Below are 23,780 nucleotides of genomic sequence, written 5' to 3' on the forward strand. Positions count from 1 at the left end.
CCCAACAGGAGGCCCAAACGCGGTTTTAGCGCGTGTTTGCTTATAGAGAAATTGGTTTTTGAGTGCGACCTGTACGTCAGTCAGTTGTAGAAATTTGTACCCTCTATAGCTACGTAGAGTTGAACCCCAAGGAAGGTATTCGAGTTGAAACCCAAGGACGAGTCGGTTGTACAAGTTGAGCTTAAAGCAAGGACGTTATCACTGTTCAAACAGGAACCCTTAATGGCTAAAGCGTTCCTGTATCTGGAGCACCCTGTACGGCAATTTGTCCTTAGGTAAATTCTTTTATCCTTAATTGGATTTGGTACCGGTTACCTGCCTATCTCCTTCCTTCGTGTGGCTAGTGCCTGGGCAAGGCCAACCAGTGGCGTGTCAAGAGTTTCTTTAGTACAGGTGTAAGCCCAAAAGGGAGCTCTACTCTACTGGCCCAAAAGTCAGCTCTACTCTAAAGTCTACTCTACTGGTTTGATTTCTTAGTGGTCTACGTACTTTTACCTGTACAAGGACAACCAGTGCCTGGGCGAGGCCAACTAGGGCAAGGACAACCCTTTCCGTTGCAACAGTCTCTTTAGTACAGGTAAGCCCAAAGGCCGAGGACGGGTGAGCCCCAAAAGGGTCAGAGTACAGGTTTGATTTTGTTAATGGGCCGTGTACAAAGGTCCACCAGGACCTCCAACCTAAGTTTTAGCGCGCTAAGAGTCCTTAGAATTAGTTTTTGACCCTGTGCTGTACCCTACTTTATCAGTTATATAAATCAGTTAGAGAAATTTGTACACTAATTGTACATGTAGAGTTTAAACCCAAGGAAGGTATTCACTGGTGAACCTCGAACCCCTGTTTTGAATTTCCTGTGTCTACTCTTTGAGCTGGAACCCTGAACTCCCAAACCGTTCCTTCTATCTCGACCACCCTTTCCCCTACTTTGTACTTATGGAAATTCCATCCTGACTTTGTTTTCGTACCGTAACCCCTTTAGGGCCTTCGGTGGGCCCTCTCACCGGCAACAGGACAGAGGTATGAAGTATCAGGACATAAGTCTCTTTCTATCCTATATCTGTACACTTAGAAAAGTCTCTTTACACTCAAAGTATGCACGACCAACAAAAGCATCAAGAAACTCAAAAGCCCCAAATGAGACTTTGCCGGGTGCTTTCTTTAGCCCTACTTCAAAGCCCCATAGCTAACTCAAAAGTCGAAGACGTACTTTTGCCCTCTTCAAGAGGCTAGTAAGCATGAAATGCTTTACTTCAAGAGCAGTAACACTAGCAGTACTATCCTTTCCTTCAGCAGCAGCCCCAACAGAAGCAATTAACGTAGCACCAGTGGTCTACTCAATAGCCGCAACTCCAAGAGCAACTGGAACAGCAGCCCCAATATCAACTTCCCCAGCGGTACTATGCTTTCCTTCAGCAGCAGCAGGACCATCTGCTACTTCAAGAGCAACAACAGAAGTAACTCCAAGAGCCCTATCCTTTACTTCAAGAGCAACAATAGCCGGAACTCTAAGAGCTTCAAGAGCAGCTTCAGATGATGATATAAGTATGTGCTCATTTCTAGAATTGATTACTCCTGTCTGTATTGCTCGCTTAAGAGTTGCTCGCAACTCAACTAATTTATGTATAAGGTGTGCGCATCTAGTTTATATATAAGTTGTAGTCGTCTAGTGCTCCTGTTTAAGTAGCACTCAGTCTGTTTACTTCGTCTAGCTCATAGGAGTATCCCTACTAGTGTCTTACTCAAGAGCCTTAGTGTACGCCGTCTAAACTCAAAAGTTGCATCCCTTCTTTTCTTTTGGCGTACTGCAGAGTCTAAGACCTTATGGTTTAACTGAGGAGCGTAGTACTGTGTTAACTCAGTAGTAGCCCTAGTAGCCCTGGTAGTGTATTACTCCCCAGCCGTCACACTATAACCAAGAGCAGCATCACCAAGAGTACAGCTCTTTAGCATTTACTAAAGCAACTAACCCTAAGTGATAGCTCCAAAGCATCAATAGCAGCACCAGTGTACTCTATAGCAACTGCAATAGCACTAGTATATTTACTAGCATCAGTAGTAGACTCAGACTCCAAAGCATCGCTACTCTACTGTAGAGTGACTGCCCTATCAGCAGCCGCCCTAGCTACAGTAACTGCCCTAGCGTTAACTATCTACTTAGTAACAGCAGCAGCGTACAGCAGCACCTGTAGTATAACTGCAAAGGCATCAAGAGCAGCACCTAAACTAGCTTCACTAGCAGCAAGTAAAGGAACAAAAGAAGCTTAAAATTTGAAGTATGATGCTGATGATATAAGTGTGTGCTTCCTTCCCTAGTTTTTGACTCCTGTCTGTATTGCTCGCTTAAGAGTTGCTCGCTACTCTGTAATTAATTTATGTATAAGGTGTGCGCATATAGTTTATATATAAGTTGTCCGCGTCTAGTGCGTATAAAGAGTAGCACTAAGTCTGGAGAGTAGCCCTCAGTCTGTTTACTTCGTCTATCTCCGAGTAGCCCCAGTAGCCCTCCTAGTTGATTACTCAAGAGTAGCCCTACTAGTAGGATCAGGATTGACTTTAGCAACAAGAGTAGCCCCACTAGCAGCCCCACTAGTAACTCCAAGAGCCCTCCTAGTAGCACCAGTAGCCTCCCTACTAGCCTCAGCAACACTAGTAGCAGCAGTATACGACTGAAAAGCATGAGCCGCCCTACTATACTCACTAACAGCAACAACAGTAGCCCTAGCGTTGAGTAACTTGAAGAGCAGCAGTAGCAACAGTGGTATACTCAATATTAGCAACAGTAGCATCACCAACAGCAGGAGCAACAGAAGCAACAACATAGGGAACTAAAGCAGCTTTAAATGTTGAGTATATAATGCTGAGATTCAAATGTTTAGTATATAATGATGATAGAAGTCTTTCCTCATTTCCGTAATTTACGACTTATGTGTGTATTGCTCGCTTAAGAGTTGCTCGCAAGTCAACTAAGAAGTTTATATGTCTAACTTGTACGCGTATTATAGTTTAATATAGTTGTTGTACACTCTGTTGCTTAGTAGCAACTAGTGTACAAGGCCTAAACTCAAAAGTGGAGGACGTACTTTTGGCGTACTCAATGGGGGTGGCCTCCCAGGGTATACTCAGACGCGTACTACTGTGTTACCTCAATATACGCACCAGCGTCAACAGTAGACTCGAAAGCTGCCCCAGTAGCAGCCCTACTATACTCACCAACACCAGCACTCACCAACACCAGCAACAGTAGCAGCACCAGTGTACTTACTAGCCCCTGTGTACTCACTAGCCCCAGTAACTGCACTAGCTACAGTAGCAGCACCAGTAGACTCAATGGCAGTACTAGCAAGAGTAACTACTTCAACAGCAGCACCCCTGTACTCAATAGCAGTACTATCTACAGTAACTTCACCAGCAGCAGTAGAGTCTGAAGTGAGAGGTTCAAAAGTGCGTCAAGTGTGAAGTATGTTCATTATGATGGAAGTATGTCCTTACTTCCCTAGTTTGTTACTCCTGTCTGTATTGCTCGCTTAAGAGTTGCTCGCAAGTCAACTCTTAAGTGTATAAGTAATTAATTTAAGTCTATGTATCTAATTTGTACGCGTCTAGTGCTACGAAACAGTATCACTAAGTCTGTTTACTTGCTGTACTTCCTGGGATCCACCCTCCTCTGTTATTACTGAAGAGTCGGGTACCCCCTGTTTAACTCAAGAGCGTCCTACTGTGTTAACTGACTAGTAGCCCCAGTAGCCCTACAGTACTTACCAGCAGCAGCAGCAACACTAGCAACAGTAAGAGTGGGAACACTAGGAACAACAACTTGAACAGCAGCCCTACTAGGAGCACCAGGAGCAACTTGAACAGTATCTAAATCTGCTACTAAAACAGCGAGAGCCCCAGCAGCAACACTCTACTCAATAGCAGCACCAAGAGCAACTAAAGTAGCAAGTACATTAGCAACTGAAAAGCTTGAAAAGGAGCTTCCAATTTGAAGTCTAATGCTGATGGTAGAAGTATGTGTTCATTTCCGTAATGGATTACTCCTGTCTGTATTGCTTAGTATATGTTGCTCGCAACTCTTATATGTATAACGTGTGCGCGTATAGTGTATATATAAGTTGTAGTCGTCTAGTGCTACTGTTTATACGCACTAAGTGTAATCAGTACCCCCTGAGCCGCCTAGTGTCTACCGGCTAAACTCAAAAGTCGCGGACCTCTTTTTTGCCCTCCTCAAGAGGCTAGTAAGTGTTAAATCCTTTACTCACTAGCCTCACCAGCGGTAACACTAGTAACACCAGCAGCATCAACAACATAGTCTGAAGTGCCAGCTGCAAAGGCAGCATCAAAAGCAACTTTTCAAGAGCCCCACTATCAACACCAAAAGCAGCACTAGCCTCACTAACAGCAGCAGTAGTGTACTCACTAGCATCAGCATCCCTACTCGCCCCAGTAACTGCATGAGCAGCCCTACTATCCACCGTAACTTCACCAGCAGCAGCACTCTCAACTTCCAAAGCAGCAAAAAGAGCTTCAAAAAGAGCTTCAAAGAAGTGTAATGATGATGATATCAGTATGTCCTTAGTTCCGGAGTTTCTTCCTCCTTAAAGTCTTGCTCTGTGTTGCTCGCAACTCAACTCTTAAGTTTATATGTATAACTTGTACGCGTATTATAGTTTAATATAGTTGTTGTACACTCTGTTGCTTAGGAGCAACTGGTGTACAGGGCCTAAACTCAAAAGGTGAAGACGTACTTTTGGCGTACTCCAGAAGCGCGGCCCACAGGGTTAACTCAAAAGCCTATTTTAGGGTTAACTCACTAGTAGGAAGAGCATCCCTACTGTACTCACTAACAGGAGCCCTACTAGTAGCACTACTCGGAACTTCACCAGCCGCAGCCCTAGCAAGAGTAACTGGACCAGTGTACTCACTAGCAACAGTAGACTCACTAGCTACAGTAACTGCACCACTAGCAGCACTAGTCACTTTTAAAGCAACAGAAGCACCTGAAGAAGTAACTAAAGCAGCTTCAACGTAAGTAACTTCAAAAGCAGCTTCTAATGATGATGATATAAGTATGTCTTCATTTCCTGAATTGATGACTCCTGTCTTAATTGCTTAGTATATGTTGCTCGCAACTCAACTAATTTATGTCTAAGGTGTACGTGTGTAGTGTATAAGTTGTAGGCGTCTAGTGCGTATAAAGAGTAGGACTAAGTAGGGTGCCCTCCTCAAGAGGCTTAGCGTACACGGCCTCAACTCAAAAGTGGAATACCTGCTTTTGCCCTCCTCAACAGCCTACTACTGTGTTAACTCAAAAGCAGCAATAGGAACTTTAACGGGAGCCCTATCCTTTACTTGAAGAGCAACTTCAACAGTAGCAACACTAGCAGGACTAGCAGCCCCAATGGACTCAAGAGCATCAACAGCAGGAGCAGTGTACTCTATAGCAACTTCAAGAGCACCAGTAGACTCAAGAGCATCAACACTAGTATACTCAAAAGCAGCACCGGAAGTAGCGATGTACTCACTAGCAGTAGGACCAGCAGCCCCATTGGACTCAAAAGCATGAGCATCCCTACTGTACTCTAAAGTCACTTCACCCGCGGTAGCCCTAGCACCAGTAACTTGAACAGCGGCAGCCCTCGCACTAGCGGCGTCAAGAGCCGTAACTCAAGCAGCTTCAAAAGCCGGAACTCCAACATCAACTGAAGTACTTTAAGTGTTGAGTATAAGTCTAATGATGATGATATAAGTATGATCTCATTTCCGTAATTGCCGACTTATGTATGTATTGCTCGCTACTGAGTTGCTCGCAACTCTTTTCCTAAGTAGGAACGGTATGCTTTGGATTGACTATTCAAAGCGGAGGAGCACTTTTGCTGCATACTTTTAATTGTAAATATACGTGATAGACTTTCGTCTACGTGCGTAAGTCGATTAAGAAAGTATATAATAATTGTGTACTCTACTCTAGCAAGACTCTTTAGTAGCAGTTTGTGTACTGCTTACTTTGAGTTAAACTCTAAAGCTTCTGATCTAGCTCCCAAGGCCTCAACCCTAGACGTAGCCCTATCCTTAACTCAAAGGTGCTCCTTAAGTGTTAACTGACCAGCCTCAAGAGTATCAACTCTAACAAGAGCAACTTGCCTCTCAACTGCGCAAGCCCCAGTAGCAGCATCTCTATCCCCAGTAGCCGCCCTAGTAACAAGAACTTCAATAGGGTCAGCATCCCTATCCCCAGTCGCTTCCCTAGTACCGGTAACTGCAGTAGTAGCATCTGTAGCAGCAGTAGTACCAGTAGTCACTTTTTTGAAGCCTGAGGAGCTCGCAGGCATATTTTCAGTCTTAAGTGTTAGGTCTAATTCTAATTGTAATTCTGATGGTATTAGTCTTTCCTTAGTTCTATTATTTGTAACTCCTGTGTGTATTGCTCGCTACTGAGTTGCTCGCAAGTAATTAATGTAATTAATTTATGTACTCTATAGCAAGACTGTACTGTTTAGTTATCGAGTACTGTTTAGGAGCAGGTTGTACGCAAAACCTTGACTTAAACTCGAAAGCCAGTTTTGAATTTGCAGTAGCTCCAACTGGTACATAAGTTAGAAAAAGGTTGAAAACCCCATGTTTTTGGCATTTGGATTTGCCTAAGGAAATTGAGACCAGAATTGCGAAAAGTCGAGTCAAATCTTTACCCATCAGCAGTATTTTAAGATCAGAAGATGCTTTATGCTTAACACATGCAACTCGAACTATGGAACTAATAAGAAGTGAATGGAAAGAGTTTACCAGAGCAGATTAGAGTATTGCGTTCATAACTATGAATGAACAAGCTTCAGTCTCTTATCTTCATGGACTATAATACCGTAGTCGTGAATGGCTGCTGACAAGGAAAGCAACTCCAATTCAAGGTACGAGTGGTAAGTGAGGGATCGACCTTAAGGGAGATTGTAGACGTTTGTTAAACCTTATATCAATCTCATCCCTCTTGAGACCTGGGCTTGCCCATTAGCGACTCAAGTGGAATCGGATCTTTTCCCCATCAGCAGTACTCTTGAATTTAATAATTGAGTCAAGTATTAAAAGGAAGTCTGACCCGAGGAGAGGAAGAATCATACTTATGAATTAGCCTCTGAATTGCGCCCCGAACCGGCTAAGTCAAGCACCCCGAACCCATCAGCAGTATTTTGAAAGAAATGTTTTAATTATTCTTCGCCAGGAGAGTCTTTCATCGACGGAGCCATTCTTCTGAAATTCACTCTTCACTCGACGGAGCCATTAACTGAGCCTTCTCACCGTTCTGAGCCCACGATCCGAGTCCTCTACCTATGCTTCCTCTTCTTCTGCCCTCTGCCTCTACCGAAGAACTGAACTCTCCTATTGGACAGGAATCGAACCCGTCACGGCTTGCTCAACCTGATCTCTGGCACCGACCTCACGGCACCTCGCATAGCTCTTCGGGAAGCAAGCAACCCCTCATCAACATCAGCATTTTCGAGAAATTCAAAAAGGGAAAACTGCATCCTATGGGCCAGCGTCCTCAGAGGTGCGGTACGTAAGGCAAGAGACTCGAGGTCGGGGCACGGGGAGATAAGCAAGCAGCTATGCCGGAGAAGCTCACCCGTAGATCTTTCTCCGTTTTGAATTGCCCCACCCTAAGTAATCTCGCAAGAAAATACTGCTGATGTCCGCTGACGTATAAAAGATAGGCAGTATTCGACTGTAAGGAGAGGGATGACCCTAGATGGAAGTCACTTAGATTGAATTGAGTTCATTTGAGTATCTGGACTGGAACGGGTGGTATTCCTTTTCTTTGGTATACCCGGTTGTGCTCAATTGAGCTTATAAGGATCGGGCTGACCAGATCGGTTAGTTTGATTATGATTCTTATACTCTTTTCTCTCGGGATAGGAAGACTGTGATCAGGAGATGATAGACAGACAAAGTGAATGAATGGGGAGGTTGAGGACTCGGATAAGGCGGGGAAGACGCAGCCGCTACGGCATCAACTGAGCTCTAAAGCACTAATAAAGGAAATCACTCAAACTATATGTGATGATTTGAGATACGACTGGACCACTAAAGAAACATTCATACATTTATACTCGTTATCTCGTTCTACGCGCCTGGCATCACGGACCAAAGTCAATGGGACGGGTAACCATTCCTCCATTTCTCGGGACTGATCTTCTCGGGTCGGGGACAGGTCCTACCCATGTTACGATACCCTTCAACCCTCTCTTTCTCTCGTTCTACGCGATTAGCCTCACAGGAGGGATACCAACCGTGACCTATACCACTAGATACCTTCTTTCAATAGAACCGGCCAAGCAAACCAAACACTCCCGGTTCGAGCAATCTCGGTAAGTATATGAAGAAGAGGGGATTTGCAGGGCCTCTTTCTCTCGTTATACGCGCCTGGCATCACGGACCAAAGTCAATGGGACGGGATTCTTTTCCTCCATTTCGTATATTTATCTCGGGATGAGACTTTATATAAAGATACTCTTTCTCTTTTCTCTCGGGTCGGCGCCAGGTCCTGTGACGATCGATACCGTACTGGATGGATCCCAAACGTTAACTCTACCACTAGCTACCTTCTTTCAATAGCTTTCTTCTCTAGGGTCGGGGAAGATATCCTCTTTCTCTCGGGATGAAACTTTATATAAAGCTGCGGTGGTACCAGACTGGGCTCCGCATATGCAACCACTACGAAAAGCGACAGCGCGATCTACGCAACCACTCTTAAAGCGTGATCCATACAAAGAGAAGAGAAGAGCTAGTGAGTTTAAAGCGTGATCCATACAAAGAGAAGAGAAGAGCTAGTGAGTTTACATACAAAGAGAAGAGAAGAGCTAGTGAGTCTTTAGCAGTGGAAACAGTTGAGCTATGCCACCGACGAAGAAAGAAGAGTTAAGAAGGGAAAACTACATATATTTAACTGAATGAGGACAAAGAGATAATATAAGTCACTGAACTAATCTACTTCACTCCAGAAGACTAATCTACTTCACTCCAGAAGAAGAAAGAAGCTCACGCTACATTCGTTAATTCAAAGAGTAAGGTATACTTCACTCCAGAAGAAGAAAGAAGCTCAGATCTACCCTAACTAATTCAATAAGTAGGGATGAGAAGCAAAGAAAATACTGTTTGAATTGGTTTTGGCATTTCGTCGAATTTAATTTTGACTGGTTATAAGAGAGAGCATGTGAAGATGAGAATTGTGATCTTGCTGAATTTGAATTCACTCCTTGAGAGTTTCCTCCGTTCATGAAAGTTGGCTCGAGAACGCACCGCCCCAAGAGCTTAGCCATGTGTGGTCCGGAATGGGCCCGCGAAGCCGGTAAACGGTTGCCTAAGACAGTTCATGAAAGCTGGAAAGTCAACTCTTTTTTTTGAGTGAAATATAGTTGAGTCGATCAACTTTGCTATATGCTTAACACATGCTACTCAGAAACTGAAGAATGAAAAACTAAAACGAAACTTAAATTTATTCAAATATAAAGAAATTGGTCAAATAAGTTAATTTATTCGTGTATTTATTCAAAACGAGTAATAGTGTTAATTTATTCAAATCTTGGGCTACTCTAGTAGAGTTTATGGCACCTCGACCTAATTAAATACTGCTGACCTAAAAACCCATCAGCAGTATTTGCAGTATTTGTTTTTTTTTGAATTAAAATACTTATGATGCGCGAATTTGCACTTCAATTTGTTTTTTATCCCGACTATTTGCCATGCATCATCCTCGGTCTACCGTTCGATTATTGAATCTCTCTTTCCATGAACTACATACTCTCATTTGCTGAGGGGAGAGAAATCACGACTCATTTCTTGAAGAAGCTATAATGGTGCATTCAGACCCTTTGAGCCTAAACTCAAAAGGGGTCAATAAATTCATATAGCGAGGTCTTTTTCGAAAGTACGAGACCCTGGTTCCGGTGAAGGCACAGAATTGATATTCTAAAGATTGGTTTGCGACGTGAGAACTATAAGGGCTACAAAAACATTCCTAATATGATTCCCCTCAAATTCCTTAAATTATAGTATTGCGAGCTATTTAACCCTAAAGAAAATTCTCTAATTCTTATTATCATTTGAATTCATTAAAAACTATTTTGATTCTGAGAGTTGCATGTGTATTAAATATAGGATCTAGTTAGATTCTATCTGAAATTGAACTCCTTAAGTTCAAGAATAGCTCGACTGACGTATATAGTCAGGGGCGAAGCGGTGAATGCGTCCATTCACGTAATACTCTCATTTACCCACGGGCAGATCTTTCGTAGTTTCGTATCCAGCTCAATCTAATATATATTATTATAGTAGTAAATTAAATATTCATTCTAAGGGGCAATTTATACTCCTTCATTCTTATATGATACTGTAGCTGAGGGACGAAAGGGATCGACGGGAGATAATGGACCCATAGGCTCGACGGGAGAGGTCATTTATAAGAGTTCATGAGTATACTTCACAGATGGAGCTATGACGCACTCGAAATCAAAGTCACGAGAGGGACGAGACACATTGGCGACGTGGGCAGATCAGTATACGTTTTGAATTCAATACCATGAACGACTGGGCGAGACCTACAGGGGGAGAGAGTACGTATTCAGTATTATAGATCGACAATATAATAAGTGTCCGAGAAGCTAATATCAAAGTCTTGTATTTGACGCGCGATACTGATCACTTAGATGACTATTAACTACCTTTTGTTTTGCCCGGCTTCCTTAACTTAAGAAGTCTGCTTTCCTAAAAACTAATTGAATGCACTTCTGGTTCGATCCCTCAACTGAACTTTCAGTTCTAGGATTAGGATTGACTTCAGTGAATGGTACGACGGACGACTGAGACTAGAAAATCAATATTATTGTGGCACCCAATTTACGACTATACTGAATTATAAGGTGTTCTTACTTCTTTGTATAAGATTCAAAACCACTTTTGTTTCGATCTGCCCTTAAGAATAAAAGGAAGATGGTAACGGATAAAGTGAATAAGGATGGATTCAGTTCCAGTCTCAGATTGAGAATGAGTAAGTAGCTTTTAGAGTGGAATCTGTTCCGGCGACGTCCTCGTCCCTATCCCTATTGGTCTCGCACTTAACGTGCCATATCAAATTGTTTTTTAACCGGGGCATTTTGAAATTCTTTTTAACCGGGTGACCCAATTGATAATGTAAGAAGTTAGAAGTGCCTACCATATATTGAATTTCTGTTTCGGGGAAGAAAGGGTATGTAATAGTGAAGACACCAGAAGGAGCTTTTGATAATGACGCGCGAGAGCGAATATTATGCGAGAGGGTATCTTTAGATATGCTCGACTGATAAGGAGAGGGCCGACAAAAGGGGAATAGAGGCAGCGACCGATAGGTCGATTGTAGACTAAGATAGAGCTCGACTGATAAGGTAAGAGTAAATGGCCGTTGAGCCATTTACGACTGTTGCTGTGGGGCGAAGAGCTGAACGAAGGGAAGGGTATCCCTGATAGAGCTCGACTGATAAGGAGAGGGGCGACGGAAAGAATAGCAGGAATAGAGCCAGCGACCGATAGGGAATCAACCGATTGAGCTCGCCCGAAGGGCGAGGGGCGAAGAGCTGAACGAAGGGAAGGGTATCGACAGATATGCTCGACTGATAAGGAGAGGGGCGAAGAGCTGAGAAGAAACGACAGGGAAGGGGGATTGTAGACGTAAGGATAGAACTCGACTGTAAAGGAGAGGGGCGACAAAAGGAGAATATAGCCAGCGCAATACCATCATTACTTTTGGGAATCAACCGATTGAGCTCGCCCGAAGGGCGAGGGGGATTGTAGACCCGGATATGCTCGACTGTAAAGGTAAGAGTAAATGGCCTAAAGCCATAAAAGACTTCTGATGGTTTTTTGGGTGTTGCTGTGGGGCGAAGAGCTGAACAAAAGTTTCATTCTTTGAACTTTTGGGGCGAAGAGCTGAACGAAGGGAAGGGGCGAAGAGCTGAACGACAGGGAAGGGTAGACGTAAGGATAGAGCTCTCCTGATAAGGGGAGGGGCGAAGAGCTGAAAAGAAAGACGTAAGGGAAGGGGAGCTAATAAAGAGGTTATCCGACATCAAATATAGCTAATATATCAAAAAGCAAGAAATGTATGCGTGTGCCAATTACAGTTTGCAAAGAAGTAGCTGCGGATACACTAATTGCCGGGGAAGCTACCTCGGAGGGTTCAATCTTATAGGTGAGTGAGGGAAGCCCAGGCTCTCTCTTTCTCAAAGCGAGGTCAGACGGACGGCATAGGAATGAATCCAAGCTAGCGTCAGAAGTGAATCAAGTCAAATCGGGCTCTGTCCGGACCCGGGAAAGAAGAAGACTGAACTCTCGCTCGGTGCGTAGCGAATCCGAATCAAAGGCTGACCCGGCAGAGAAGGGGTGCTTGCGACTCTGCTCCGAAACTCCCAGGCTGCGAGAGAAAGAAAGAGGACAAGGCCCACGTAGCGGAATTAATCTCCCCCAGGCCACCTCTCCTTTGCACGCCTAGCAATGGGAATGCATCGCTCTGTTCACCACTCACTGTTCACTACAGAAAGAAGAGATCGAGCGAGAGAAAGGGCTGGCGGAGGACCAAACTTCAGTCCCAGGCTACGATCTACCAGCTCGTGAGACCAATGGAAAGCAGCTCGTGAGGACGCTCTAATAGTGGGCTCAGAACTCACAAGCAAAGAGGTTGAATAAATCTCGTCCGAGCAGAGGACTCTCTATGCTATGGTTTGGGGAGTCAGGTAGGCGGGTGCCGTCCCGTCATGAGTGCAAGGAGCAGAATGAGAGGAGCGAACGAAGAGTATGGGATCAGAACTCGGTGAGGCTGGGCTAAGGGAAGACGAAAGACCAGAACTAGAGGCAGACAAAGGGAGCAAGACCTGAAGTCGGGAGGGCATGCGACGTCATTCTGTTCAGCGAACTCGTGTCAGTCGGTCGATTGGCCGGAGTTCGGAGATGAGTTCTTTCTTATTATATTATAATAGAAAGGAAATACGTGGGCTTTCGGGTCTCCGGGAAGAGGTGGAGTGAATGGCTCAAGGGATGCTCTCGTCGACTGGCATTCAATGAAGATTCCTGGCGGACTGAATTCTTGTGAGTGGGAAGCGCGGGAAGGCACCCGATTCATGGTCTAAGCCAGCACCCGAAGCCCATATCTCCGAAGAAAAAGACTGCTGATGGGTTTTGGCGTGAGAATGGGAATAAAGAGTCTTGCCAGCGAAGTAGCGAGAAGGTAGAAGTAATGCCAATCAGAGAATGAAGTGCCCGGCGGAGGTCGGTTAAGAAAAAGATTAGGTAACTCGGTACCATAGGGGCAAGAGCGACAGCGTTTAAAGAGCAGAGTAGCAGAGTCAGCGTTCTTCGCTTCGATCCCGCATCCCCCACTTGTCTATCTAACTTTCTCTAACTTGAATTAATCTATCTCACTTGTCTATCGGCACTTGACTTCTCGGCACTTTCATTCATCGGTGAACTCACTGGTTCACTTATCTAGTATGCTCCTTTCACTTGAACTCGCTTCACTCAACTCGCCTCGCTAGGTCTGATCAGGCTTACCAAGCTTTATCCGACATGAGTCTCTAGTCTCTTCTTTCTGAGATTGAAGATGGCTGACCGATTCTAGTCTTCGTGCCCGGGAAAGAGGTCAGTTGAGCGATGCCCGGTAGAGCCACTACTTGAACTATACTATCACTCACTACTTGAACTATCAATATACGAGTACTTGAACTAGAGCGGTCTACTACATGAACGAATAGGAGTCGCATGAAAACGAATGAGAATAGGAGTGGCTTCGCGAACTGGGGTCTTCCGCGTCGTTCTCACTCGCACCTCAATTCGCTTGCAGCACCTCGCTTTCGTTTCGCGGATATCCTTTGCACTCGTGAACGAGCTCTGTCTTTCTCTTCAGTCCCGGCTGTCCGAGCTAGGCTAGAGGCTATATCTGGTTCGCTGTCCAGGCAGTCCTATAGCGCTTCTCAGTCCAGGCATGACTAGCGGGAAGAGAGGTACCCGGGCTCTGAGGGTGGTTGCCATGGGCAGACAACGAACAAAGAAATAGTTATTACACTAGGTACGAGTGACTGGCTCAGAGTGTTCAGTCGAATCACCATGAACCCCGGGCAGATAAGTACTGCAGAGATAGAATAGTTCCTGTACTGCATCGGACGGGAAGAGTCAAGCGGGGCAAAGTTGAGCAATGCAACTTAAAAGCCATCCTCTAAAGATTTAAAGGAGAGCTATGCTAAGGTCAAAGACTGAGGGAAATGAGTTCCGAGACTCATCTACTGAAAAAGATCTTAGGAAATTACAAGTATCATGATGCATATCTCATTCCTCAAAACTTATAAGAAAAATTGAAGAAAGAAAAGACTACTTTTTTTTTATTGGAAAGGCTTTGGCCGGGGGCATTGCTTTGAATCTCCTTAGGTATGGGAAAGTTCTGAGTTGAGTTTAGTTGCCAGCTCTGGTATTCGTACTTCACTGAGGAACCGTGTCATTGCCTGTTCGGAGCAAGCCATTCAATATTCAATAAGTGCTACAAAAGCAAGCCTAAGTGCTACAAGCCATTCAATAAGTTATCTAATCTTTCTGCAAGCCATTCAATAAGTTCTACAAAAGTAGATTCTATCTAACTACATTCTTTCAATAAGTTTGAAAATTCTACTCTCGTGTATGGGATACTTCTCATTATGTTATGGGATACTTTTCTTATTATGTTATGGGATACTTCTTATCAGAGTCTATGGCTACCTATGGGATACACTTCTTATCAGAGTCTATGGCTACCCTGTTCTTATCAGAGTCTATGGCTACCTACTTACTTGAATAGCTCCGGTCCCACTCAACAATCTGCTTTCCTATTTATTCTATACACTTTCTGAACCGGTTCATAAAAGAGCTCAATCAGGCTAGCTTCCTCACTTTTTTCATTTAACTAGAACAAGCTTCCTGACTTGTGCTTGTGCATTTAACTAGCTTCGCTTCCTCACTTGTGTATTCTTTATAACCCGCACTCTTACTTATAAGAATGACCGGTGGAAAGTGCGAATCATAAAGAATAAGCTTGTGCGGAGATGAAAAGAGAAAGAATAAGAAATGAAAGGAGAATAGACTCAAGGAATAGAATCTTGCGATGCGAAAGCAAAATTCAAGCCCAATCTTGCGATGCGAAAGCAATTCGAAAATTCTATCCCGTATTCCTACCCCAGCACCAGTCGTTCATGGCAATTCAAAACTACGAAAGATCTACCCCGTCTATTAACTTTAAAGCTCTCCCGGGACAAGGCCCCCCAAACCAAACGGCTGCGTGAACGAAATCTTGCCTCATTCACTGCGCTCGGGTCGAGTCCTTGCGAGTTCATCCCAAATAAAGCGAACCCCTTTCGGGTCTTGTTCGGGAAGATGCAGATAAAACGCCAATAGCCCGATGTCAGCTTCTACGGCATAAGCTTTAAAGAAGAGAGCTATCAACGCTAATAATAATAAACATTTCATAAGATAAATTTAAGTTCAAATAAATGCCTACCAATCCCATCAGCAGTATTTTGCCTCTTTAGGGGAAAAGAAACTGAAAGAAAGAAACTCCCAAAGAGGTATTCAAAGTGGTAGGAAATGGAAAGAGGTAGGATAGCTCAGTTAAAAGATTTGCATTTGTTTTCTCGGGTCGGTCGGTGCCATCAACATCAGCATTTTCGAAAAATTCAAACTCAAATATCTTTAAATACTTATGATGGGTTTTTAGGCCCTCCCTTTTGTTTTGGTAGAGCTTCGGACTCATTCTTCTGTCGATCGGGCATGGGCCTTGGCTAGGGCACCGTAGCAAGAGCGAATTCGACGAATGGAGTTCGGGAAGCGGGCTATATTCGAAGAAGCGACGGCGAGGCCTAACCCATCAGCAGTATTTTGTCCGATTCAAGGAGCGAAGGACATTATTAGGGGCTGGCGCGGGTCAAGAGGAAAGAATGGCCCGAAAAAGAAAAGAAAGAATATAATATAGCTTTGTCGAATGCATTTTTTAATTCAAATACTGCTGATGGGTTTTGGCTTGACTTCAGTAGTTAAATGAATTCATTTAGTAACTACGGCAGATCTTTCGTAGTTTTGATCTCCAAGTATACAATGGTCTTTCCTTTGGGGAAATACCATGACGACTCCTGTAATTCACTCTTAGGGATCGACCGTCAGTAATCAGGGGCGAAGAGCTGAACGAAGGGAAGGGTAAGATCAGTATACGTTTTTCATAGCCATAAAATACTGCTGATGGGGATCGGGTAATCTGCTGACGCATCTTTAGATAGGCTCGCTTTACCGTAATTTAGCGAGAGGGACGAGTGCCAACGAGGGCTCTCGCGCGTAAGCGCGAGAGAGACGAGATACCGCTGAACCGGGTATGAGACTAAGCGAGAGAAACGGAGTACTTATTATGCTCTCTTTATTTCAGGAGAGTGAATTCAATGTGAGTTCATGGGCATCTAAAGATATAAGTAGCTCGAGGGGAGAGGCACAAGAGACATGTTGAAGCTAGTACCATCTTCTCAAAAATTTCTTCAAGTTCGGCACTTAAAGTTAAGCAGCTGCCCTAGAACTTCCTAGTTCAGGTTATGTAGTACACTCGACTTCTTGGGCATTCAAAGATGGACTCGAGCGAGGAGGACTCTTTGGCATATTCTAATTCACGGTTGGTTGGATCCCGAATGCGTACTAAAGGATAAGGATCACTTGAACGCCTCTATATGGGGAACGGGTATTTGCTTAACTTAGTTACCTCCCAGTAGAGAAAGTAGTTGCAAATTCTGTCCGGGAGCTACACTCAGCTATACTTAAATAAGAAGTCTTCGTGCCTTTCTGCTCTAACTGCTCTCTCTGAGCTAACGAGGGCTTTTTTAAACTGCGAACTCCTCATACCAGATATTGATCTTGGATAGGAGCCGGCATATTCAAGGGCCGAGGTCACGACGGGCTGTACCTTACGCGTACTTCTGTTACTTGAAAGAATTTCATAACCTTTCCTCTACAGGGGCTTCTTTATTAAATAAGAAAGTACCGGCACCGTTCTTCAGCTGCCCGTGCCCGTTACTCGCCCCTATCCTTGACTTTATATATATGTACCGAACGCGTACTCTTAATTAAATTCTTTCCATTCACACGTCGCGATGCTCGTCCGTTCCTTTAGTCACACGTCGCTTCGCTCGTCCGTTCCTTTAGTCACACGTCGCTTCGCTCGTCCGTTCCTTTAGTCACACGTCGCTTCGCTCGTCCGTTCCTTTAGTCACACGTCGCTTCGCTCGTCCCTACGGGATATCTAGATTCAATAGAGACAGGATAGGTAAAGTCAATGACTTTCTCGGTACAGGATTTCGAGACAGAGCAGTCCTTGCAGTCGCATTTATGGAAGAACTCTGTATGCTTTCGTTTGCGTTCCATGAACTCTGTTGTCTGCTTTTCCAAGTTCGTTTTAGGCATCTACTCTTTTCACTCACATTCTCTTTTTGTTTTTGTTTTCATGCCCTCTTTTTTCTTTCTTAATCTCTTTCCCTTGGTAGATTCTAGATCATCGTCTTTCGTTGGAAAAACCAACGCCAACGCTTTCATAAAGTCTCTCTAGATGTATTTTGGAGCAGAGCAATAAAAGAATGGAAATTCCCCAATGATTGAAGAGTTATTCAGGAGATTAGACAACTATCTTTGTCATCCAGATCAGGAAATACTAAGTGAGAAAATGGACTATCTGATCAAGATGAAGGAAATAGCAAGAATGAGTGCTGAAATGAGGATCAAGGACGGCGCCAGCCCACTTGAGCAATTTTCCATTCACCCATTAATGATGATGAAGATAGGGAACTTTTATTTCTCATTCACAAATCCATCCTTGTCTATGCTGCTAACTCTCGGTTTGGTCCTACTTCTTCTTTTTTTTGTTACGAAAAAGGGAGGGGGAAAGTCAGTGCCAAATGCTTGGCAATCCTTGGTAGAGCTTCTTTATGATTTCGTGCCGAACCCGGTAAACGAACAAATAGGTGGTCTTTCCGGAAATGTGAAACAAAAGTTTTCCCCTTGCATCTCGGTCACTTTGACTTTTTCGTTATTTCGTAATCCCCAGGGTATGATACCCTTTAGCTTCACAGTTACAAGTCATTTTCTCATTACTTTTGCTCTCTCATTTTCGATTTTGATAGGCATTACGATCGTTGGATTTCAAAGACATGGGCTTCATTTTTTGAGCTTCTCATTACCTGCAGGAGTGCCACTGCCGTTAGCACCTTTTTTAGTACTCCTTGAGCTAATCCCTCATTGTTTTCGTGCATTAAGCTCAGGAATACGTTTATTTGCTAATATGATGGCCGGTCATAGTTCAGTAAAGATTTTAAGTGGGTCTGCTTGGACTATGCTATTGTTGAATAATCTTTTTTATTTCATAGGAGATCCTGGTCCTTTCTTTATAGTTCTAGCATTAACCGGTCCGGAATTAGGTGTAGCTATATCACAAGCTCATGTTTCTACGATCTCAATCTGTATTTACTTGAATGATGCTACAAATCTCCATCAAAATGAGTCATTTCATAATTGAATAAAAATGAGGAGCCGAAGATGAACGGGGGCGGCAGCTCGTTGACTTGACGTTGGTTTCGGTTCGATCTACTATCCTTTTTGAAGCGGATAGTTCACAGCGCTCATTCTCCAAATAAACCTACAAAGCCAACTCATGTTTCTACTCTATTTATTCCATGAGTTGTCCCCGATACAAGTGCCTTTAGAGTTGATTCTAGAGAGAAGTCAATTCCTCTTGGAAAAAAATCTATCCTTGACGCACCACCTTGACGCACCATCAGTAGTAGTTCATGGCTATTCAAAACTACTCGACAAAATACTGCTGATGGGGGGCCGCATTCATGAGGGCCGCATTCATGATCGTATCTATATACGTCTTATGGAAAGTCAGAAAACACTTTGTTTCTTCGGACTCTTTAGAAACTGACAAAGATTTTGTGTAATTGGGGTTTTTAGGAGTGGTCTTGGTTCTTTCCTTAAGCATTCCAATCGCCTATTGCGATGATCAAAATGCCTTCTTGCCCCCACCTAGTCCGGTGCCATTGCCGGGGGAACCGGTGACTCCCCCCGAGGCTCCGCCGGTACCGCAACCAGTCGTTATACCCCAATTAGACCACGCTCTTCTTTCGGATGCCGCCCGAAGGATACCCGAGATTCCCTCCTTAATTTAGGGGGTAATGATGACTTAGGGCGCATGGTTTCCATTATTGACAACCAAGTCGTAGTGGAACGAGATGTCGAAGCAGCATTAGTAGAAGAAGGTTTTAGAAGGGAGTCCATTTTGGCCAGCTATACAGAGATTCGCGGCATTCTCCATTCTCCGCAAGGGGAGCTCTTAAGCAATAGAACCTATCAGTTCTACGTGAGCCAGATAAGAGAACGGGGCACCCGACAAAGCGTTCCCTATCGGCGGATTGTGAGAGCCATCCAAAACTTTGATCTTTTCTTCTTTTTTTTTCGGAAAAGAATCCGTGGATTATTCATTGATTGGTGTAGTCCCCCATACAAGAGATCAACAAAGGAGTGGGATGAGGCCCCCGGGGGGAAAGAAGAGTGGGTACGTGGGCTTCTTTCACTTCTTGCTTACCTGATCGCAAAAGTTTTCATAAGAAAATGACTTCCCCGACTCGTCTTGGAAGCATTCCTTCTCAAGAAGTTCATTCTTTGCATTTCTTGCTTCGCTATCGCTCTTATTTTATGCTTTTCTTCTCCTTGGCTTCTGCGCGAGGGCGCATATAGCAGATAGTGATTTTTTCCTTGGCTTCTGTGTTGCGAAGAATGCTTTTATAAACTCTGAGTTTTGATGCGAGGGCGCATATAGCAGATACTTGTACTTGAGTGTCCTTTCGAGCTTGAATTCGACGATCTGAGGCTGCCTCCGCTATAAAGTGTATTTCAAGGCGGGAAATAGGATTCCACTCATGGCCTTGAAAATACCGCTGATGGGTTAGGGTGGGCGGAGCTATTTCGATCAACTGGAATTAAAGAACGTGGTCTTCTCATGTAGAGGAAGAATCTATTCTCTGTATACCAGTCAGATTCAGATTAAGAGATTCGTACTATATACTATGAATTCAAGCAAGCAAGACGGTATCCCCTGATAGGCTCGAGCGAATGCGAGAGGGGCGAAGAGCTGAACGAAGGGAAGGGGCGACACAAGGAGAATAGAGGCAGCGACCGATAGGTCGATAGTAGGAGACAGATATGCTCGACTAATATTGATAAGGTAAGAGTAAATGGCCTAAAGCCATTTACGACTGTTGCTGTGGGCCGAACTACAAGAGTAGGATAGCAGTAGGATAGCAGTAGGATAGCAGTAGGATAGCAGTAGGATAGGAGTATTGAGGCAGCGCCGTCATTTAGTTGGGAGATCGTAGACTTAGATATGCTCGACTAATATTGTAAAGGTAAGAGTAAATGGCCGTTGAGCCTACAAATACTTATGATGGGGGTTGGGTGTTGCTGTGGGCCGAGGACGGGATCGTTTTATAGTTAGGGTATGCAATAGCTCGAAATTGCCATTAGGGGTAGGGCCAATAAAAGAAATACGTCTTTTCTTTCTAAGTGTGTTTTTTGAATCTTTGGAGTATAAATAGCCTTTGGGGCAATGTGAGACTAGTTATATTTCGCCATTCACGACTACTATAAGTTGCTTGGGCCGAAATTGTTATAATGATAACGACGGCGATACCAATTTCTTGGTACTTGGTATGAGGAGTGGTTATGTAGGTTGACAACTCTTCATAGGTTCTTTCGATCACAAAAGGCCAAATCAAAATGATCATCGATGAACTTCCTATCCAGTCCAGGCATCTCGTCGTAATCCCTAAACTCATGGAGTAGCACGATTAACTGCCTCTGCTGCTCTTCAGAAAGAAGGCTACTAATGAATGTAGGCTGTGATTCTGTCCCCTCTCCTAGAGAAGAGTCTAGGAATGGATCCTGCACTTCAGCCTTATTTACATCTTCTTAGGTGCTGGTGGTCAAACAACTTGGCCTGTAGAGTAAGCCTATGGCTCTCATCTTCAAACACACAGTCAGCCATGCTTTCTTTTCCAGAGTATATTAAGAATTCTTTGCAGGGGCCTTCAACCTCTTCGTAAAAGGCTTAATCTTTCTCTCGTCATCTGCTTCTGGGCGAGAAAGTGAGATGACTTAGGGCCTATTCCAGTCTCTATCCTTTCTGTGTCAATCTCGGGTGGGGCTGGCTCTGCTTGGTCTCCGTCTCCTTGCAGAATCTGGCTGCAGTCCCATCCACCACAAACAAAGCTAACCGCTCCGTGGGGGTAGTAGTATTGCCCACAGGTAAAGACACTTTCATTCTTTCCTTTGAGCTAGGCCTCCATCAGTGACTGAGACTGAAGAGGGTGTTCAGACTTGGATAAGATTATTACCATGTGGCAGGATGTTCACCTCGGCTCCATTGTCCACCAAGACTCAACTCTGGATACCGGTTTTTCCCATCAATGTGAAGATATACAAAGGCCTCAAATGCTTGGTCATCTCCTCTGGTGGCTTCTCGAAGATTACCTTACTGGCTCTAGATTCTCAGGCTCTTCTCTTGTGAACGACTGCTAGTCTGAGTGCTACTTCCCTGCACATTAACTCGAAGGAGTTGCCTCTATTCGATGCACAGGAAGATTAGAGATATTGCCCACGTGCGGGCTTGCCTTCTCGCCTACTCCTGCCTCGCCACGTTCAAGCAGCTAAGAAGTCAAATAAGGACTGAGAAAGTAGATGATGATTATCGGAATCAAATTAGGCTATTCGGAAAGAGTCCATTCCTCGTATTTATAGTCAAAGAGAAGTCGAGAATATAAGCCCACGGCCTAAAAAACCCATCAGCAGTATTTTGTCGAGTAGTTTTTCATAGCCATGAACTCCAGCTTAATCCGTTAATGGCTATGAAAAACGTAGAAAGATCTTGTTGCTGCGGTGCGACAGCGACGTGGAGAAGAGGCAGGAAGATCCAAAGAAGCGATTCGTTAAAGAAGAGTGTTCCTAGCGTCTTTCGCAGTCTGTTATTAGAAGAAGGAAGGGTACGGTGGCAGACTAGAAATAAAGCCAGGATGCAGAGAATCTAGCGTTGAGGAAGAGGAGGCATGCATCGTATAAGAAGATGGCATCGAAAGTCAAGATATCAATGCACACAAGAGAATCGCTTGGGAAAGAGGGGAAGTTCAAGCCCTCAGCGTAACTGTCAAAGTGTCTCATATTGTTAGTCGAGCACAAAGTGCCTTTAAGTCTGCTTGGATAGAACTCAAATCACTTAAAGCATTCACTCAACCGCGTCGTTCTCACTCGCCCCTCTTTCTCCGGGGGATCAAGAGAGAGCAAAGAGTCTCGTACCCGGAGAAGAGCTGGTGCCTCTGGCTTATATCCATAGTCTGACCCGACCTCCTCGGAGACGCTTTGAATGATTAAAACGAGCTTTTCACTCGAAAAAGAAGGTACGAGCATCGCGACGTTGAGACGGGTTGCATGCATCCTCTACTATGAAAGCTTACCTGGAATAAGGAAGAAAACCCTGATCATCCAATTTCGTTTAAAGCATTTTTTAACTCGTTTAAGGAATTGATTGATCGAGTCAAATCAATGGGGTCTCCGGTAAGCCCCTTCGGGCCCTTTCACTTTCCCCCGTCGATACCTCGGGCCTCTTCCAATTGAAAAGAATAGCCATAGCTTAGTGCCCGTAAACACATCCATCGGTTTTAATCTTCCCCGGCACAGTTTTCAAGTCCAGTCTCACAAGTACCAGAGCTATATATCCCTTAATCCAGTATTAGGTCACGGATACAGCCCGAAGGAGACAGAAAGAGACTCCCTTGAAAGAAGTACGATCAGCCTCCTTACCAAGTCAAGCCCTCTGTAGGATTTCGATAGATTCAAATCAACATGGAGACTACAAGCCAGAATCGCTACTTAGTAAGAGGCCCTCTCTCTATTCAATAGGTGGAGTCGTGTCAATGCATCCCACCGTGCTTTATTGTTCGCCGATGAAAGAGAGAGATGAAGCGGGGGGAAAGGAATGTTTGGGAAGGAGAGTTGGGAATCAACGGCTAAGAGGAATGGATAGTCTTTGCTATGCCAATGTCACTATGCTGTGCCAGCTAAGGAAGAAGGGAAAGAAAGTCAGTCCCGAAAGTAGGAAGTAGATTCTTTCTTTAATTGAGAATGTCGAGGGCAGACTATAAGTACGAAATCAAGTTAGGGGCGAAGAGCTGAACGAAGGGAAGGGGGATTGTAGACGAAAGGATATGCTCGACTGTAAAGGAGAGGGACGAGCGATCATTATAGTGACGGAATTATATTTCATACTATATAACTAATTTGCGAACTTACTAATTAAATTATTACAATACTCAATTAAGGAATTCTATTAGAGTTCTGAGATGTTGAAACAGATTCCATGGAAAGAGAGGGACGTCATTATATTTAAGTAAGTTTAAGCGCACTTACTATATTAGATTAAATTGCTGGCAGTAGCTCCAGTAGTAGTCCTTTCCGACGAGTAAATTATACCATATATGACTAAGCGGGAGCTCTTTCCTTATCTTATCTTCTTGTCTGACCGCTCCGTGGGTTTAGTGAGAATCTTTCCGCGGAACAATCAACTGCTGCCCGAGTTCCTTAGGTGTTCTGTCCCGACCTCGTCCTTTCCGGATAGTTGAATCAGTTCCCGTTGCTGAAAGAGTGGAATCCGGTTCTGTCCCGCATTAGAGGTCCCT

At 44.1% G+C, this 23,780-nt stretch overlaps 1 protein-coding gene across 1 annotated transcript; it reads left to right on the plus strand.

Annotated features, from left to right (window-relative positions):
- Positions 1-17,507: 17,507 nt before the first annotated feature.
- Positions 17,508-20,805, plus strand: LOC122037868 (ATP synthase subunit a). Its single transcript, XM_042597323.1, has one exon. The coding sequence runs from the start codon at positions 17,651-17,653 to the stop codon at positions 18,569-18,571; it is 921 nt and encodes a 306-aa protein (XP_042453257.1). The 5' UTR covers positions 17,508-17,650; the 3' UTR covers positions 18,572-20,805.
- Positions 20,806-23,780: the final 2,975 nt, after the last annotated feature.

The sequence above is a fragment of the Zingiber officinale genome, unplaced genomic scaffold (genome assembly GCF_018446385.1).
Source record: "Zingiber officinale cultivar Zhangliang unplaced genomic scaffold, Zo_v1.1 ctg99, whole genome shotgun sequence".
Taxonomy (NCBI): domain Eukaryota; kingdom Viridiplantae; phylum Streptophyta; class Magnoliopsida; order Zingiberales; family Zingiberaceae; genus Zingiber; species Zingiber officinale.

Bases quoted from the DNA above. Each gene is read 5' to 3' on its own strand.
- LOC122037868 (XM_042597323.1), top strand. From the start codon at position 17,651: ATGATTGAAGAGTTATTCAGGAGATTAGACAACTATCTTTGTCATCCA.